The sequence below is a fragment of the Cibotium barometz genome, chromosome 41 (genome assembly GCF_041138505.1).
Source record: "Cibotium barometz isolate CiBa-2024 chromosome 41, ASM4113850v1, whole genome shotgun sequence".
Classification (NCBI taxonomy): Eukaryota; Viridiplantae; Streptophyta; class Polypodiopsida; order Cyatheales; family Cibotiaceae; genus Cibotium; species Cibotium barometz.
Genome location: NC_141086.1, coordinates 37,905,423 through 37,925,229, shown reverse-complemented (window position 1 = coordinate 37,925,229; position 19,807 = coordinate 37,905,423). Strand labels below are relative to the sequence as shown.

At 44.0% G+C, this 19,807-nt stretch overlaps 1 protein-coding gene and 1 pseudogene across 1 annotated transcript; one reads left to right on the top strand and one right to left on the bottom strand.

The window, feature by feature from the left end:
- Positions 1-3,253: 3,253 nt before the first annotated feature.
- Positions 3,254-3,831, bottom strand: LOC147614938 (uncharacterized; annotated as a pseudogene).
- Positions 3,832-18,071: 14,240 nt separating this feature from the next.
- Positions 18,072-18,933, top strand: LOC147614937 (uncharacterized). The gene has a single exon (XM_086779810.1). It carries the CDS (start codon positions 18,232-18,234, stop codon positions 18,814-18,816), a length of 585 nt encoding a protein of 194 aa, XP_086635936.1. The 5' UTR covers positions 18,072-18,231; the 3' UTR covers positions 18,817-18,933.
- The last annotated feature ends 874 nt before the right edge of the window (positions 18,934-19,807 follow it).

Sequence of the window (19,807 nt, the reverse complement as noted above, 5' to 3'; positions counted from 1 at the left end):
TTCTGGAACCTTGTAAGAGAATGGTTGATTGAATCTTAGTTTTGTGAACGTGAAGATTTTGGGAATTACATGATGATGTATATACGCCATATGTTATTTTTGCTTTTGTGAGTTGTTGGAATCTGAAAGCAGGTTTTCATGAAATCAAGAGTCATCTTGAAATGGTGTTGTTGGCAATATATGAAATATGTGATGTAAATGGTCACATGTATATGGAAATCTTTTGAAGATTGTGCTATGCCTACATGTGTTATGTATGAAGCATTTGGATAAAGGGTCAGGAGATCTATGCTTGGAACTGGTCATGATCTTGACACATAACTTATGTGCAATCATCAAGTTGAATTTGGGGATGTTTTGAAGTGAATTGGCACATGTACATGTCATCTAAAATGGAGATGTCTTATGCCCCTTGAAGAGTTATATGTTTTGTTTCCTTGCTGAGATTTGAAGCTACTCTCACAGCCAGAAGTCTCGCACTTGCCCAGTGATACCGCCCACGTCACGACAACGCTAGCAGGTCCAGGTTTCAAGACACCATCCATGTCACCAGTACAGGTCACCGCCAATACACTATCTCGATCGAGATATGCCTGCCACTCAGTCCCACGTCAATGCCACGGTGGACCCCCTTGGACATCCTGCTCAGATGTACATTCAGCATATTCAATCAGCCCATCTCCACCGTCCACATATCTTGAATGAGAATCTATTGTAATATAATCTCGACCATTGAAATATCTCGTTGTTCGAGGTATAGAGATGTAATCTCATCCGTCCACATATCTTGTTCGAGATAACAAGATGAAATCTAGGCCGTTCAAAAACCTCGAACGAGATACATCTACACAATCCGACCCGTCCATTCATGCACATTTGAAGATGCGATCCCAGCTATTTAAATATCTCGATTGAGGTATAAAATGAATCTCGACCGTCAAACATACCTCGATCATGATAATGACCCAAAATGTAAGCCGTCCATGTACCTCGAACGAGATACTTAATTCAAATCGCAGGCGTCGATCCTTCACCAGCCCTAAAATTAAATGCATATCTTGGCTGTTTGTCTCACTAACCCTAAAATCGCGCGTACATCCAGAGCATACATCTTGCAAACCCTAAAGTGCATGCCACCAAACCTCGTTCGAGGTTATAAAACCGAAAAGTTTATTTTGTTCGCCTCATTGTCACAAGTCATTTTCATTCTCCTTGCTCTCTTGATTTCAATTAGCATTAGTGGGCTTATTGGCATTGTTTTATAGCTTCATTAGTGCTACTTAGCACTAAGCATTGGACCTTTCACATTGGTCTTTCACATTGGACCTTTCACAGTGGACCTTACACATTGCACGTTTGTGTTAGGCTTAGGTTTTAGCATGGAGTCACGTGAGGAGGTCCACGAGGAGGACCGCTCGTCTATTGTGGACCTCACGCAAAGATAGACCATGAGTTAGCAGCTATCTGTAGTAGGACTGCTAGAGACACACCGTTTACATTACATATGGTGGTGGTAGACTTGGAGGCGATGCTATCGTCCCTTCGTAGCCTTCACGATATTGTTTATGTAGATGAGTGGATAGCCCAGCATCGCACTGCTCTTGTGTCACATGGCCTGACATATCGTCAGGTCTTTGATCTTGGTACGATTAGGGATGGATCCTACCTACATCTTTTTCTCGATAGCCATGGGATGAGGCCTGAGGCGGGCAAGCCCCTTACTATTTCGCAGTGTTTACATCCTCGTATGGCTGCACATATCTATAATCGATATGTCGCATATGGGAGGATGTTGAACAATTGCCAGATTCCCACATACTTTGCAAAGCAACTATATGCGGAGTTTGTCTTAGGGGAGGAGGTGGATTACACTAGCCATCGGCCTGGTGGCGGTGCTGGCCGAGGCCATCTCCAGGACAACCAGGGTAGGCAGCCTCCACTAGCCCTTCGTGTAGCTACTCTACAGATCCGGCGTTCGTGCCTATGTCGACGGTCGAGGCTCTTGGCACCTAGTAAGTCTGGGTTTCAAGTCACCATCCATGTCACTAGTACAAGTCACCACCGCCACACTATCTCGATCGAGATATGCATGCCACTCTCAGATCCATGTCAATGCCACGGTGGATCCCCATGGACATCTCGCTCAGATGTACATTCAACAAATTCAATCAGCCCATCTCCACCGTCCACATATCTCGAATGAGATATTGAAATATAATCTCGACCATTGAAATATCTTCGAGGTATAGAGATGTAATCTCATCCATCCACATATCTCGTTCGAGATAAGAAGATGAAATCTAGGCCGTTCAAAAAACTCAAACGAGATACATCTACACAATCCGACCCATCCATTTGCACACATTTGAAGATGTGACCCTAGCCTTTTAAATATCTCCATCAGGGTATGAAATAAATCTCGACCGTCAAACATATCTCGGTCGTGATAATGACCCAAAATCTAAGCCATCAATGTATCTCGAACGAGATACTTAATTCAAATCGTAGCTTTTGATCCTTCACCAACCCTAAAATCAAATGTATATCTTGGTCGTTTGTCTCACTAACCCTTAAATCGCGCATATATCCGGAGCGTACATCTTGCAAACCCTAAAGTACATGGACACCGAACCTCGATCGAGGTTATAAAACCGAAAAGTTTATTTTTTTGCCTCATTGTCACAAGTCGTTTTCACTCTCCTTGCTCTCTTGATTTTGATTAGCATTAATGGACTCATTAGCATTGTTTTATAGCTTCATTAGTGCTACAGCATTGGACCTTTCACATTGGCCTTTCACATTGGACCTTACATATTGCCCGTTTGTGTTAGGCTTAGGTTTTACCATGGAGTCATGCGAGGAGGGCCACGAGGAGGGCCGCTCGTCTACTGTGGACCTCATCGTCCCGGAGATAGACCGCTAGTTAGGAGCTATTTGTAGGACTGCTAGAGAAACACCTTCTACATTACGTATCGTGGTAGACTTGGAGGCGATGCTATCGTCCCTTCGTAGCCTTCATGATATTGTTTATGTAGATGAGTGGATAGCCGAGCATCGCACTGCTCCTGTGTCACATAGGCCTGGGGTGGCAAGCCCCTTACTATTTCACGGTGTTCACATCCTCGTATGGCGGCACATATCTATAGTCAATATGTTGCCGCATATGGGAGGATGCTGAACAACCGCCAAATTCCCATATACTTCGCAAAGCAATTATATGCGGAGTTTGTCTTAAGGAAGGAGGTGGATTACACTAGCCATCGCCCTGGTGGTGGCAAACTTGGAGCAAAGGGATATCCCTGGCATGGCACATAGAGAACGTCATGTTGTGCACTGTTGCATATGCAATGTGTGCCGACAAGGTAATTTGGCATGCTATGCACAGGGCTATTGAATGCTTACATACTAGTGGGAGTTGTGCCAAATCCTTGAAGAGGAGAAGTAACTTGTCCTTAAAAGGGCTCATAAGTGTACCATCTATGAGTTAACAATTTGACGGACAACCATGTTAAATGTCACTTTAATTAGCATTGATATCTCATCAATGATGATTACGTCGGCTTCTTTGATCGGTATGAACCTTTCATTTGTTGGGTGTATAGACAACAGGTATTTCTGATATCTTGTTGGGATTTTGAATTGGTAATGGATGGTTGTAGCAATATTGCTAAGATGTGTAGCTGTAGCTCCATTAGATGGTGTTAATATGACACTTTTGTTCTCTTTTATGAGTTGAAATGTCAAATATTTTATGAGGAAACTCTTTCCATTGCCCGTTGTTCCTATGATGATGTGTATCCCATTGCCTGCGGTCGCTAGTTGCCTATACATTGTTGCTTGCTCTAATGGGAGTGCTGCATTTTAAACTTCGCGATACTCATGGATCATGAGCAACATTTTGCTCCGATTGCGTTCCTCGTTGGTCATGGGCTCAACATTCGCTATTGTCAGAGGGTTTTCACGATTCAACATCACTTTTTGCTGAATCAAATTGAGCATCATGTAACTAGTTTTCTGTTGACATGAAGCTATCTTTATCAAATTTTTATGGTTTGTGGTAGTCATAATAAAAAGTGATGTTCTCCAAGCTGGTGGTTATGCACAGTACAGATCGACAAGAGGCATGACAATATTTTGCCCACATGAAATCAACCTTTGTCTTAGCTTTGGTGTGGTGATGAGTCTATGTAATGCACATTGTTGCCCTTTGTGATTATTGGTATTTGAAGGAAATTCAAGGCTACTTCTATAACTGATGTTAGTCTTGACATAATTGCAGCCACCCACGATGAGCTTTAACTTCACTATTGTCCAGGCCTTGTAGCATCCTCTGTTGAAATATTCAATGTTCCTAATGTCTTAGTTTTCATCACATACTTCAACAAATAGTGGGAGATAGAAGAGTTTATCACTCTTTGTATGTATATTCATATGTGCAACCCATAGCAATAATGCAGTTGGGTGATATGGCACTTATGGAAATACAACCACTTCAAAGTTTGTGGATGCAATGTAGGCTCTGCCTAGGAATGTGTTTCATATGGGAAACCATATTTGCATAAACAACCATGAGCCCCTGTCCTTCAAGATTCCCTACAAATGTGAATTTGTTTGGAGAGAACGAGTTGGTGCAAAGACATTATGAAGGTATTGGATGTACCGTCTACTACTACAGGAATATATGTGGCTATCTCATTTGAGACTCGTTGCACATCATCTTTATGCAAATAGAGAATGATATGTGCTTGTAGAGAACCTCTATTTTGTATCTCATACCTGATCAGGTGATGTTCTACATGGCCAAAAAGTTTATTTTCTTCAAGAATGTTTGCATTCAAGAAGAATGTTTGCACCTGATCAGGTGATGTTCTACATGGCCAAAAAGTTTATTTTCTTCAAGAATGTTTGCATTCAAGAAGTTGTGAAGTTGTGTGTGAAATAGAAGAATGCACTCAACTGGACAGTATTTCCAAGTGAAAACTGGGTTGAATTCACGAACTACGTTCTCGATTAATGTTATCTCTTGCCACTTCATTTCGGACACCTCATCTTCTATGAACGTCACAAACAAGTCTGGGAGACCCCACATGTCCACCATGACAATCAAGTCTTTTAAGTTTTTCCAGTGCCAAGATGGTTTGGCTGGCAAAGATATGGGTAAGTTGTAGCGCACGATGTTCCTCATAGCATCCTGATCACTTGTCTTATTTGATCTCTTGTATGTATCGATGTCACGTTGTAATAGAGTGTTGTTGAACTATTTTCAATCAATATTTCTTGCTTCAGTTGATACATCATTAGCAGGTATGGCTTGTATAATGTGAAGACAGAGAATAGTGTTCCAATCCTCATTCTAATATAGCCACTGAAACAGACATCTCTTTTGTAGTTCCCATGTCAGTTTCAACACTGATAGTAGCTTCAACAGTGATATCAACAAATTCAAATAATCCAGTGTAAGGCATGTCATTATATTGAAATGTTGCAGTGCACTCTCCTCGTGTTGCAGCATCACACAATTGTATCAAAGCAAACTCATGTTTGTTAGATGTACAGGAAGCTCTTCGTTTTGAAGGCTCCACTAAATTTTGTAGCAGTGATAGTTCACTGTGTGTCTACTTCTATCATTAGTTGAAATGGGTCATCTTGCTCCTTATTCTTGATGATGTTGGTTACAGTCTCTAGTGAAAGTACAAATATGCCCAGCCTTGTGTGAGGACATTCTACAAGTGTCTTATACTTCTTTATAATATGATTGTTCACTATATTGTATGCAAGTATGCTTAAATTGGTCTGGAGGCTAGGTCTTTTGATATGCGAGCCCCATCATCAAAATCAGTCAACCAATAGTTAAGGGGGTCATCAGGTATAGATCTTCTCTCCATAATGCCTCTTGTGGATGACATTCACTATGGAAGTGGCATTCATTGACACATCTACGATGCTAAGAAAATGGGTATGTAGTTGGTTGCCTGTTATTAGTAGTCGATGAATGTAATCGGGAAGTAGGGGCACTATACTTGCTTGCCTAGTCATATTCTTTTTGCAGTTATAGTAAACACACCAATATGCTTTACCACCGTATTTGTCTGCAGCATCGAGTAATAGTGCACTTTGTAGTTTCACATTAGTCGTGTAGCTTTCATAATTTTATGTCCAATTTTCCAATTTAGTGCTAGCCAACATGAGTCAATGTAAGTTAATGGTCAAGAAAACATTCACTGAGTATGCAAGGATGCAAGGACCACCTTCAAAAATACACATTGTCCTTCTTTCTCTCTTCAAACTCATCTTCTGTAGTATGGGTATCTTGATTTCGAAGATCTTTCAACCATTAATGCTTGAATCAAGGAAAAAGAGGACATTGAGTCAATAATTTGAAGCTAACAAGATGTTAAGAGAATTCAAAATACATGACATATAGATTCAAATTTACCCTCCAAACGGGAGGAAAACTAGTTTAGGAAAAAGTACTCAAGGAAAATTGGGAAAAACCTACATAAACATTCTAGAAGTATAAAGAGTATTGATAAAAGGAAATTCAAAAATTTAACTCTAGATGTCAAATTTACAAATATTCTACATGTACAAAAGTACAAGGAGCTCAACTCTGCCTCATAATAAAGGGAAAGAAAAAAGGTAGAATATTTGTTTGACACTTTTTAAGTTTTTCAAATTCTAAGGTTTGGATACTGTTTTCTAAATAAACATTGTCAAAATAAAGAAAGGGCTTAAGTTATTTGAATATTACCCAAATATGATCTTTAAGATTCTAAAAGAAGAGAGAGTGTGTCAATGTTTAACATTTTTTATGAATTTTTCCGTGATTCAAGGAAAAGATAGAAAGCCCTTAGAGGGGCCCCCTTTTTTAGTCCAAAGATTCCTTGATGCACATAAATCTCGCTTTTCAAAGTTTTTATTTGGTTTTTTTAATAATTTAGGTTCAAATGTGTTTTTATTTGAGTAGAATGCAAGCCAATGATAAAACTAACTTCAAAGTTGGCCAATGATGATAACATCTCATGCTTAGCTCTTGAACTGAGATTAGGTAGATTCTTATATTACGATAGTCTATGTCTCTATCTCTCTCTCTCTCTCTTAAGTTTATTATGTACTCTACTTTTTTTCAATCTCTCTCTCTTTTTAAGTCACATAATCAGCTACTATGGTCGAATAGACAACAGATTTCTCTTGATTTCTCGTACATAAACGACAATGGAAGATACTTGTCTCAATGATAAAATGAAACTTATTCTAATAGAATGACATGATAGCACCATATGCACATGAAATGCTTTTAAAGTGTCCATAACGCGAGACTACAAATGCTTTTAAAGTGTTCATAGCATGAGATGACATAGGGACAACGTGGGTGCCAAGATCCTGGGTGCCAAGAGCATCGGCCGTCCACATAGGCACAAAGGCCAGATCTGTAGTAGTAGCTACACGAAGGGCTGGTGGAGGCCACCTACCCTGGTCCTGGAGATGGCCTCGGCCAGCACCGCCACCAGGGTGATGGCTAGTGTAATCCACCTCCTCCCTTAAGACAAACTGTCACGTAGGCTGTAATGCCTGTGTGACCGACGACAGACCGGATGGCCATATCCGGGGTTCAGTGGGAGAGGACGCCCATGCCGAGTCATGGGCGGCCAGGCTAGTGTGGACGGCAGGCCACACACTATATAGCCTGGGGGGGGGATGAGGGGCAATCCTCATTCTTCCTCTATGGCTGGGTGGTGAGCCAGAGGCCGTCCCCTCTTGTGGTAACACCCGTTAGCGGCGTTACGGATATCTAACACTGGTATCAAAGCGTGGTTCGAAGGGATCGTGAGAGTCCGCACGCGAACGGGGGACCGGAGCCCACTCGATGGTTTTCATCCACAATCTTCTCACCCTTATCTCCACAAGGGAGTGTGTGGAGGAAGGAGGGCCAAGTTTTTTTTGAAGGGAAGAACTCTTTCTCTCTCTCTCTTACTCTCTCTCCCCGTCACACACAAGGAGCAGCATCGCAGGTAAGCAAAATTCTTGTTTTTTTGTTTTCTGCGTTGAATCGCTTCGAAAAAAAAACTCTGCGTTGAAGGTTTCAAAGGATTGAAACCTGTGTGGAGGTGGGGGGGGCGCAGACCAACCCCCCGAAATAAAAAAACGAAATGCTCTCCGTTGAATGGCTGCGAAAAGGTTAACCTGTGTGGGTAGGGGGGGGCGCAGACCAACCCCACGAAACTTGTGTGTGTGGGGGTGGGGCGGCGAAAACCCCACGAGAGAAGGTTTTCAGTGTTGAAGCTCGTGTGTGTGTGTGGGGCAAAGCACATTCCCCATGACCTGTGTAGAGAGCTGGGGAGGAGCCAACCACACGTCAACCCCAAAGCCCACGTGTGTAGAGGGGGGGAGGCGCAGGAGACCACAGCGACAATGTGAGGCGCAGGAGACCCAACTGACTTTTCGCCGTCGTACAGCCTTGCGGGGAGGAGAAGGCGGCCAGGGCCACGACCAGCCGGTGGAGGCCAGCTAGCCAGGCCGGCAAGCGACGGCGGCGGCCAGCCAGCCAGGCCAGCCCTGGGCGGCCAGCAGGCGGCGGCGCCAGCCAGCCAGCCAGGCCAGCCATGGGCGGCCAGCGGCGGCGGCGGCCAGAGCCACAACGACCAGCACACGCCAGCCAACCCACCAGCGGCCAGACACCAAAAAAAAAATATTTAAAAAATATTTTTTTAAAATTTAATTTTCATTATTCATTTCTTGAAAATTAAAAATCAAAAAATTCAAGGAAACACTCTCTCTCGGCTGGGGAGGAGAATCATCCCCGCAAGAAATAATCCCGACAAGGCACCTCTCGATCATTTAAATTCTTGTTATGAGTTGCAGGCATTTTTTCTCGTGGATCGGAGCATCCCAGAAGCATCCTGGTAGAGGCCCGCAACGCACAACAATTCGACAGGCGACCGTAAAGGGGGGTGACTATTATTCTCTCTCCACCATTGCTCATTTTTATTAGCGTTTTTTTTTAGTAATTTCCGAGTTCTCGCATTATTTTTTTGCAAGAATTAAAAATGTCTGCTAGGCGTAGTGTGTCCCCACCGCCTTCTACTTCTCTAGGTTTTTCCAGTCTCTTGTCCTCGGTCGCAGGTTTGACCCCGACCAAATTGTCAGGCCATACATGCCCGACCGTTGTTCGGTCCGGAGCGCGCTTATTGATCACTCGTGATCCACCAGCGCCCTCCTCGTCTATTGACCCCGTCTTAGGACCCAGCGAGCCCGCAGCGGCCGCATTGGCTGATGACCCCTTTCTGGCCGATGAGCCAAAGGACATGAACACTGACGTCGTCGAGGGGACCGAGCAGGACCTCTTGGATTATGATGACGATGACGATGACTATGACCTATTGGACCTTGCTGATGTCCTGACAGAGACGGAGCTCTCTAGTGGACTGTTTAAATATCTTAATGCCAAATTGAACACTATGGGTAAAGTCCAGGCAGATTTAGTCACGATGCTACAGAGCATCTCCACACGGTTAGATGCACTGACAGCCGCCTCGGCTAATACTCCGACTCCTCGTGGTAGCCGAGCTCCTGCGGCACGGGTGAGTGTAGCCTCGCCAGTGGTTGCAGGAGTACAGGCCGATGCGCCTGCGGGGCCGTCCGTATAGCGACAGCTTCGTCGTTGTTAAAAGACTTAAAGCCGCCTAGTTTTGGTGGCGAGGAAAAGGAGAGAAACAAGGACTCAGTCAATATGTTTCTAGCGAAGTGGTCAGATTTGCACGTGCTGTGACAGCAGCCTAGCCGTATACAGCCCGTAGAGGCTAGCCTCTCTTTAACCGGAAAAGCGTACAAGTGGTGGATGAGTCTGACAACTCGCCCTGCCACTTGGACGGAATTTGAAACAATGTTTCGAAAAGAATTTTTGCCTGTTAATGAGGCAGAGAGAAGCTGGGAGTTATGGGACAAGTGCTCGATGGAGAACAAATCCCTAACTCAGTACATCTCAAACTACAGGGAGATAGTACTCAAGCTAAAGGGAATCGATGCATTCCAGACATTGCGAGGCTTTAAGAGAGGCCTCAAAGATGATTACCTTGAGTACGTAGAACCCCTACAGCCTAAGGACTTAGCAGAGGTAATTCAATATACACAGATATTCGATGACATCAAGCGCCGTAGTGCGCGTGGTGGTTCTAGCAGGGCCGAGGGTAGTGAAAAGAGGAGGTCAGGCCTCAAAAGAAAAGGGTTCCGCAGTGAGAAACAAGGGGATAGGACGGACTAGGAAGGACAGGGTGGTCATTGGTCTAAAAAACCATGACCATCCAGAAAAAAAAGAGACACCGAAATCCAAAAGAAAGAGCAATATATTAAAGCGCGAAAGGAAAATCGCTGCTTTAATTGCAATGAAGTAGGACACACAAAGGCTGAGTGTCCAAAGCCTAAAGCCAGCACGAGTGGCAACGAGTCCAAAAAAGATGGTAAATCTTCTAGGCAGTTGCATACAGTGCAGAGACTCCCTCTCAGTTCCGCAGAGTTCAGAGAGGTGACAGTGTGTCATTGTGATGAGCATCACGCTTGTTCAGTGACACCAGCGATGTGGCAGCCTACTGTAGGTCCGCATGACATGGTGCGCATGTATGGCACCATAGGTGGCCGTAGAGTCACAGTTTTTATTGATGATGGAGCTAGTCACAACTTCTTGAACTACTCGTTAGTCAAGAAGTTGGGATTGACTGAGACCCGGAGTGATCATGAGTATACTGTTGGCCTAGCCAACGGATATGACAAAACGGTATGGAATACCGTAGTATTGGGGGTCCCATTATCTATGCAGGACTACAAGGCTCCGCTTGACTTTCAGGTCATGCACTTAGCAAGAGCAGACGTATATCTAGGCAGGGAGTGGCTGTATGGCTTGGGCCCTAGTCTAGCTCGGAATTACTTACATAATACGCTATGTTTTGAGCATGGAGGTAGAGTCATCACCCTGCAGGGCGACCGTACTGTCCCTGCCACACCACTTATTTCCTCCATGGAGCTGTGTACAGCGGTCCGCAGAGACCAGATAGCAGAGGTATATGCTTGTTACCCTCTTTTGAATTCTGTTTCCGTAGATGAAACGATAAATGATGTTTGCGTAGACAAACAAGAAAAACAAAATAACCTTGGACGAGACCCACTGTTTGAAAACCCTGTTTGGCATGCATGTGATTCAAACAAGAAAAAATCCAAGGTGAATGAGACATTAAAGAAAAAGTACGTAGATACTTTAACGAATTTATTAGAGGAATTTCAGGATGTTTTTCCTGATGATTTACTAGATGGTTTACCACCATCTAGAGAAGTAGACCATGGCATCGAAGTTATGCCAGGATCAAAACCTATAAGCAAACCTGCTTATAGATTAAGCCACTCCGAGGCACAGGAGGTGGAAAAACAATTAACGGAATATTTGAACAAAGGCTTTATTCGGCCTAGTTCAAGTCCGTGGGCATCGCCTATTCTTCTGGTAAAGAAGAAAGACAGATCTATGCGGATGTGCATAGACTATAGGGCTCTTAATCAGATAACGATTAAGAACAAGTATCCAGACCCGATGCCACGCATGGATGAGTTGTTTGATCAACTCTATGGATCGAGATACTTCACAAAAATAGACTTGAGATCTGGGTATCATCAGGTTAGAATAAAAGCAAAAGATGTTGCGAAGACAGCATTTAGGACCCGTTTCGGGAATTTTGAGTTTTTGGTTATGCCATTTGGGCTAACCAATGCTCCAGCGACGTTTATGACGCTGATGGACAGTATTTTACATCCATATCTGGAAAAATTCGTAGTAGTTTTCCTAGATGATATTCTTGTGTAAAGTAAGACACAGAAAGAACACATAGAGCATTTGCGTCTAGTGTTCAAGTTGTTGCGGGAGCACAAATTATTTGCAAAGAAAAGCAAATGTGAATTTTTTGAAACAAAAATTCACTACCTTGGCCATATTATATCCGCCGATGGTACGCGGATGGAGCCAGAAAAAGTAGAGGCTATTCTTAAATGGCCAGCGCCGAAGAATCTCGAGGAACTGCAGATTTTTCTTGGCATGTCGGGGTTCTACCGACAGTATGTGAGGGACTACGCGAAGATCGCAGTCCCGTTCACTGACCAGTTATGGTCAAAAACAAAAAACATTAGTTGGGGGGACGCCCAACAGAAGAGCTTTGACAAGCTCAAGGTGACCGTAGCAGCTGCACCTGTTTGACAATTGTCGATCCAAATGAGCCGTTTGTTTTAGAAACAGACGCTAGTAATGAGGCCATTGGGGCCGTACTAATGCAAAGGGGACGCCCAATTGCATTTGAAAGTAAAAAGTTAGATCGTGCGCAGCGTAACTACTCGGCTTACGAGCGAGAGTTACTAGCAATAGTTCATGCACTGAAAAAGTGGAGACACTATTTATATAGTGCCACTTTTGAGGTCCGGACGGACCATGAAAGTCTGAAATGGCTTTCAAGTCAAAATGAACTTAAGGGTAGAAAAGCTCAGTGGGCGGAGATTCTACAGGAGTTTGACCTTCAGATACGTTACCAGAAAGGTAAGTATAACATGGTGGCAGATGCACTTAGTCGCATGCCACAGATTAATGAACTTAGTTTCACAGTCTTCAAGAATGATTTCTTGGAGTCCCTACATGGTTTATGTGAGCACGATCCATCTTTTACAAAGGTCTGGCGCGCTGTACGCATACGCACTTCTTCACAAACGCGACCACCTCCCTCGTTGGCACGTATTGCTAGTTCGGAGAGACTGGCCGAAGGTGCAACGAGAAGGGAAGCGAGAGTTAGTCCGAAGAGACTAGCCATGTCTTCTGGATATAGTTTGGAGCCGGAGAGTTCTGACGTAGGCCCTTCATCACCTTTGACTGCCACGGCTTCAAAGGGGAGTGATAAACTTCGTCAGGGGGAGAAATATGCTAATTACTCCATTGATGATGGGTACTTACTCTACAAGGGTAGAATATGTGTACCAACTATTGGTGACTTTCGGGCCCAAATTCTTAAAGAAAGTCATGATAGTCCAAGTGCGGGTCATCCCGGGATTCAGAAGACCTATGCACTAGTAAAAAGACAGTTTTATTGGCTTAGTTTGTTTAAGGACGTCAAGACTTATGTGCTGAAATGCAGTAAGTGCCAGGTCAATAAACATGAACGTCTTAAGGTTGGAGGACTACTCCATCCGTTGGAGATTCCTCAAGGGAAATGGGAAAGCATTTCCATGGATTAAAATCAAATGCATATCTTGGCTGTTTGTCTCACTAACCCTAAAATCGCGCGTACATCCACCCAGAGCATACATCTTGCAAACCCTAAAGTGCATGCCACCGAACCTCGTTCGAGGTTATAAAACCGAAAAGTTTATTTTGTTCGCCTCATTGTCACACGTCATTTTCATTCTCCTTGCTCTCTTGATTTCGATTAGCATTAGTGGGCTTATTGGCATTGTTTTATAGCTTCATTAGTGCTACTTAGCACTAAGCGTTGGACCTTTCACATTGGCCTTTCACATTGAACCTTACACATTGCGCGTTTGTGTTAGGCTTAGGTTTTAGCATGGAGTCACGCAAGGAGGGCCGCTCGTCTGTTGTTTGTGGACCTCACGCGAAGATAGACCATGAGTTAGCAGCTATCTATAGTAGGACTGCTAGAGACACACCGTTTACATTACATATGGTGGTGGTAGACTTGGAGGCGATGCTATCGTCCCTTCGTAGCCTTCACGATATTGTTTATGTAGATGAGTGGATAGCCCAGCATCGCACTGCTCTTGTGTCACATGGCCTGACATATTGTCAGGTCTTTGATCTTGGTACAATTAGGGATGGAGCCTACCTAGATCTTTTTCTCGATAGCCGTGGGATGAGGCCTGAGGCGGGCAAGCCCCTTACTATTTCGCGGTGTTTGCATCCTTGTATGGCGGCACATATCTATAATCGATATGTTGCATATGGGAGGATGCTGAACAATTGCCAGATTCCCATATACTTTGCAAAGCAACTATATGCGGAGTTTGTCTTAGGGGAGGAGGTGGATTACACTAGCCATCAGCCTGGTGGCGGTGCTGGGTGGCCGAGGCCATCTCCACGACCAGGGTAGGCAGCCTCCACTAGCCCTTCGTGTAGCTACTCTACAGATTCGGCATTCGACGGTCGAGGCTCTTGGCACCTAGTAGGTCTGGGTTTCAAGTCACCATCCATGTCACTAGTACAGGTCACCACCGCCACACTATCTCGATCGAGATATGCATGCCACTCTCAGATCCACGTCAATGCCACGGTGGTCCCCATGGACATCTCGCTCAGATGTACATTCAACAAATTCAATCAGCCCATCTCCACCATCCACATATCTCGAATGAGATATTGAAATATAATCTGGACCATTGAAATATCTCGTTCGAGGTATAGAGATGTAATCTCATCCATCCACATATCTCGTTCGAGATAACAAGATGAAATCTAGGCCATTCAAAAAACTCGAACGAGATACATCTACACAATCCGACCCATCCATTTGCACACATTTGAAGATGTGATCCTAGCCATTTAAATATCTCCATCGGGGTATGAAATAAATCTCGACTGTCAAACATATCTCGATCGTGATAATGACCCAAAATCTAAGCCATCAATGTACCTCGAACGAGATACTTAATTCAAATCGTAGCCGTCGATCCTTCACCAACCCTAAAATCAAATGTATATCTTGGCCGTTTGTCTCACTAACCCTTAAATCGCGCATATATCCGGAGCGTACATCTTGCAAACCCTAAAGTACATGACACCGAACCTCGATCGAGGTTATAAAACCGAAAAGTTTATTTTTTTGCCTCATTGTCACAAGTTGTTTTCACTCTCCTTGCTCTCTTGATTTTGATTAGCATTAGTGGGCTCATTAGCATTATTTTATAGCTTCATTAGTGCTAATTAGCACTAAGCATTGGACCTTTCACATTGGCCTTTCACATTGGACCTTACATATTGCCCGTTTGTGTTAGGCTTAGGTTTTACCATGGAGTCATGCGAGGAGGGCCACGAGGAGGGCCACTCGTCTATTGTGGACCTCATTGTCGCAGACCGCGAGTTAGGAGCTATTTGTAGGACTGCTAGAGACACACCGTCTACATTACATATCGTGGTAGACTTGGAGGCGATGCTATCGTCCCTTCGTAGCCTTCGTGATATTGTTTATGTAGATGAGTGGATAGCCGAGCATCGCACTGCTCCTGTGTCACATGGTTTGACATATCATCAGGTCTATGATCTTGGTCCGATTAGGGATGGAGCCTACTTAGATCTTTTCCTCGATAGCCGTGGGATGAGGCCTGGGGTAGGCAAGCCCCTTACCATTTCGCGGTGTTCACATCCTCGTATGGCAGCACATATCTATAGTCGATATGTTGCCGCATATGGGAGGATGCTGAACAACTGTCAAATTCCCATATACTTCGCAAAGCAATTATATGCAGAGTTTGTGTTAGATATCCGTAACGCCGCTACGGGCGTTACCACAAGAGGGGACGGCCTCTGGCTCACCACCCAGCCATAGAGGAAGAATGAGGATTGCCCCTCATCCCCCAGGCTATATAGTGTGTGGCCTGCCATCCACACTAGCCTGGCCTCCCATGACTCCGCATGGGCGTCCTCTCCCACTGAACCCCGGATATGGCCATCCGGTCTGCCGTCGGTCACAGGCATTACAGCCTACGTGACATTACCCCCCCCTTAAGAAGAGTTTTCGTCCTCGAAAACAAACTGGGGAAACCTTTTGGAAATTGCACTACGGCGTTCCCAGGTAGCTACCTCCTCATCCCTATCTGTCCATTTAACAAGTACCTCCTAGTACACTTTATGTCGGGTCTGTCTATCACAATACTGTAGAATCTTTTCAGGTTCATGTGGTATCTTTGGTGGCTCTATCAAGTCCACCAAAATCTCTGGAGAAACTGCGTTCTCTAACCCGTGAACTGATTTCTTCAGTTTATTGACATGGAAGACAGGATGGACTTGAGAACTCTCCGGTAACTCAAGTTTATATGCTACGTCCCCAATCTTCTTAAGGATTTTAAAAGGACCACAATATCTCGGAGAAAGTTTATTACACTTTCCCGTTTTCATGGTTTCTGACTGCGCAGGAACCTTGAGGAATACAAAGTCACCTTCTGCAAAGGTCACCTTTCTCCGTCCTTTATCCGCATAAGTTTTAGCGCGATCTCTCACGTGCGGCTCTGAGCATATCATTCATATCTTCAAGGAAATCCTTGACAGATTGAATCTTCTCCTTTTCTAGGCCTACAGCCATCAGAGATCTCGGCTGGAATCCATACATTAACATGAATGGTGCAAATCCAGTCGCTGAGTGTTTGGAGCTGTTATAGGCAAACTCCAGTAAGGGTAAGTACTCTTCCCAATTAGATTGCTTCTTACTAACATAAGAACGCAACATATCCTCTAGAATTTGGTTAACTCTTTCAGTTTGACCATCAGACTCTGGATGATCTGCCGTACTCATACTCAAAGTAGTATCCAACTTTTTGAAGACTTCCCTCCAAAAATGACTGTTGAACTTTCTATCTCTATCCGACACTATATCTGCGGGCAGGCCATATAGCTTGTAGAGATGTTCAATAAAGAGTTTTGCCAACTCTGGCATTTTAACAGTTTTTTTCGTGGCAATAAACTTTGCCATTTTAGTTAACCTATCCACTACCACCCACACCGAGTCATTCCCTCGACTCGTCTTGGGTAAACCAGTAAGGATCGACGACTGCGATTTGAATTAAGTATCTCGTTCGAGGTACATGGACGGCTTACATTTTGGGTCATTATCACGATGTTTGACGGTCGAGATTCATTTTATACCTCAATCGAAATATTTAAATGGCTGGGATCGCATCTTCAAATGTGCGTGAATGGACGGGTCGGATTGTGTAGATGTATCTCGTTCGAGGTTTTTGAACGGCCTAGATTTCATCTTGTTATCTCGAACGAGATATGTGGACGGATGAGATTACATCTCTATACCTCGAACAACGAGATATTTCAATGGTCGAGATTATATTACAATAGATTCTCGTTCAAGATATGTGGACGGTGGAGAAGGGCTGATTGAATATGCTGAATGTACATCTGAGCAGGATGTCCAAGGGGATCCACCGTGGCATTGACGTGGGACTGAGTGGCAGGCATATCTCGATCGAGATAGTGTACTGGCGGTGACCTGTACTGGTGACATGGATGGTGTCTTGAAACCCGGACCTGCCAGCGTGGCATTAGTTGGTATCCCGTTCGAGATATGTCGCTTTAGGCTCGGGAGGCGCGTGTCATGTTTTAATTGATGGCGATATCACGATCGATGTACTCCGCCCGAGATGCGTCGATGTCCCAATTTTAGATAGAGTGAACGAAAGTGAGTACCCTCATCTTGCAACCACCCACTCTCTCTCTCTCTCTCTCTGTCTCTCTCTCTCTCTTAAGTTTATTATCTTTAATTTATATATTTTTCTACTTCAACACTAGCTTTTGATCTTAATTGTAAGTTTTTATTTTTCCTTGTCTTTTGGTTTCTTTTACCTTAAGGTCTTCTGTTTTGGTCTCTCTTTAATGTCTCTTTTATTTGTGTTTCCTAAATCTTTGAATTTCCTTTTATTTTGGTTTTCTAAATATTGAGGTCTTGTAAGTTTTTCTGAAGTTGAGCGTTTTCCTCTTTCTTTTGTGTATTTTTCCCCATATTTTTTGGCGCTGGAGCAGTTAGCTCATGTCGTGTTTGGTAAAGACGCTCAAGCTATATTCCCACGTGTGTCTTATGTTGAAGCCATGTGAGGTGGTCGAGAGTAGGTGTAAAAGTGGAGCCTGGAGGTTTTGCCCCACTGCTAATATAATATATATTGGTGTTGTTGAGTTTTGAAAGTTCCATGCAATTGTGTTGTTGTTGGGGCAGCTTCCACCTTGACTCTACTTTTGCGTTTGGTTGTGGTCGGCAGTACGCACTATCATTCAACCGGCCACACCCTATCCTGCTTACGCTCCCACTAGCCCCAGCTCTTGCAAAGCAACTTACCCTCCCCCCTTCTTTTTAACACCACCCTCCCTGTTGCAGCTCTTCGACCATGCTTGAGCTCAATATCCTTCTCACCTGTCTTCAATTGCCCTCTCTCATATAATTATATTAGTATAATCAACGTCAAATCTTCCGCCTTCTCAATATGGGCAATCGTCTCTCTTGCATCTACCTTACACCCGCCTCAGTCGCTCACGATAGTAGCAGATCATTCATCAGAATCGTGCATGCTCTCGACGATCGCATATGCGACCTGGAGGAGCCAATGAAGGTGGCCGAGCTGATGCTGGAGTTCCCCAACCACTTCGTAGCGGAGTATGATGAGCATATTTCAGCTGTGAAGCGCGTCACCCCCTTGCCCGCAGATCGCGACACACGTGCCTGCCATGTCTACGTCCTCCTCCTGTCTACACAGGAGCTGGAGCACATTTCAACCATGCTGGCTTTCACGTCAGCGGCCTCCTCCGCGACTGCTTCCACTAGAGTTCCAGGTCACAGCTGTAGCAAGGTGACCCCTCTCTCCGCTCACCAGTATGAGCAGGCAGAGAAAGGGCACACGCTACGTCAAAGCATGATCGCCAAAAGACACTGTTTCCCTGATCTCGCCGAGGTACTAGAGGAGGAAGCAACTCCAAGAGAGCAACCACAACTGCACAGTAACATGTTCAGGTCCAGGTCATGGACACCGAAACTACACACCATTATGGAGAGCTCGCCTCTTTCCGTGTGAACCATATGAACACACAGTTAGGCCCCTGCATGAAGCTATGAAGGGCCCCTTCTGGTGATCAATGAAGGATCTTGCCCGCTTTGGAAGAAGATTTCATGGCCTGGTAAAACCTACATTATATTCCTCTGATCATCGAGGCTCGACAAGGTTTTCATTAATAGAAAGAGATAATGATCCCACCGATGAAAAGAGGTGGCTCAAGGGGGAAAGGGCTCACACTGGAGAATGTCTTTGTAAATGATATTTCAGCCCTGTGGGGGAATTTAGTCAAGCACATAGGTTTACCCTTTTTACCCTTTTTTTAAGTGTTGCATTGCTGTTGGACAGGGTACTAAAGGAAATTCCATATAGACTTTGCATCTCATAGGTGTGGTGGGAAGGGATTAAACCCAAAACCTTTTTGTTCTTCAGGTTCTCCCTTACTTAATTGTTAACCACTCAGTCAGTTATAAGATGGTTTCATTGGTCCGACGTACTCTAAGACGCTTTCCCGTCTTACCCATACAAACGAGCACTTATGTTTTATAAGACGATGTTGGAATATATAAGGTAACCTTGCATGTACTTAATGTCAAATGAGAAAAAATGTGCTTAATATCAAATATATAAGGTAACCTTATATTTGCTTAATGTCAAATATATAAGGTAACTTTGCATGTGCTTAATGTCAAATAATAAAAATCTACGAACTTAGTGTACATAGTTACTTAATATTTATAATAAAAATTGGACCATTTTCAAGTTCACATCTTATATTAAAGCATATTAAAGCCATGTGAGGTTGTGATGAAGAGTGGGTAAAAATGCCTACTGCTAATATTGGTATTGTTGAGTTTTGAAAGTTCCATGCAATTAGGTTGTTGGGGCAACGTCACCCTTCTCTCAGTGGCTTCCACTCGGTATTGTTGATTTTTGAAAGGTCTATGCAATTAGGTTGTTGGGCAGCGTCACCCTTCTCTCATTGGCTTCCACTCTATGGCTCTTCACTAGT

Excerpts from the sequence above, each read along its gene's own strand:
- LOC147614937 (XM_086779810.1), top strand. The coding sequence starts at position 18,232 with ATGGGCAATCGTCTCTCTTGCATCTACCTTACACCCGCCTCAGTCGCT.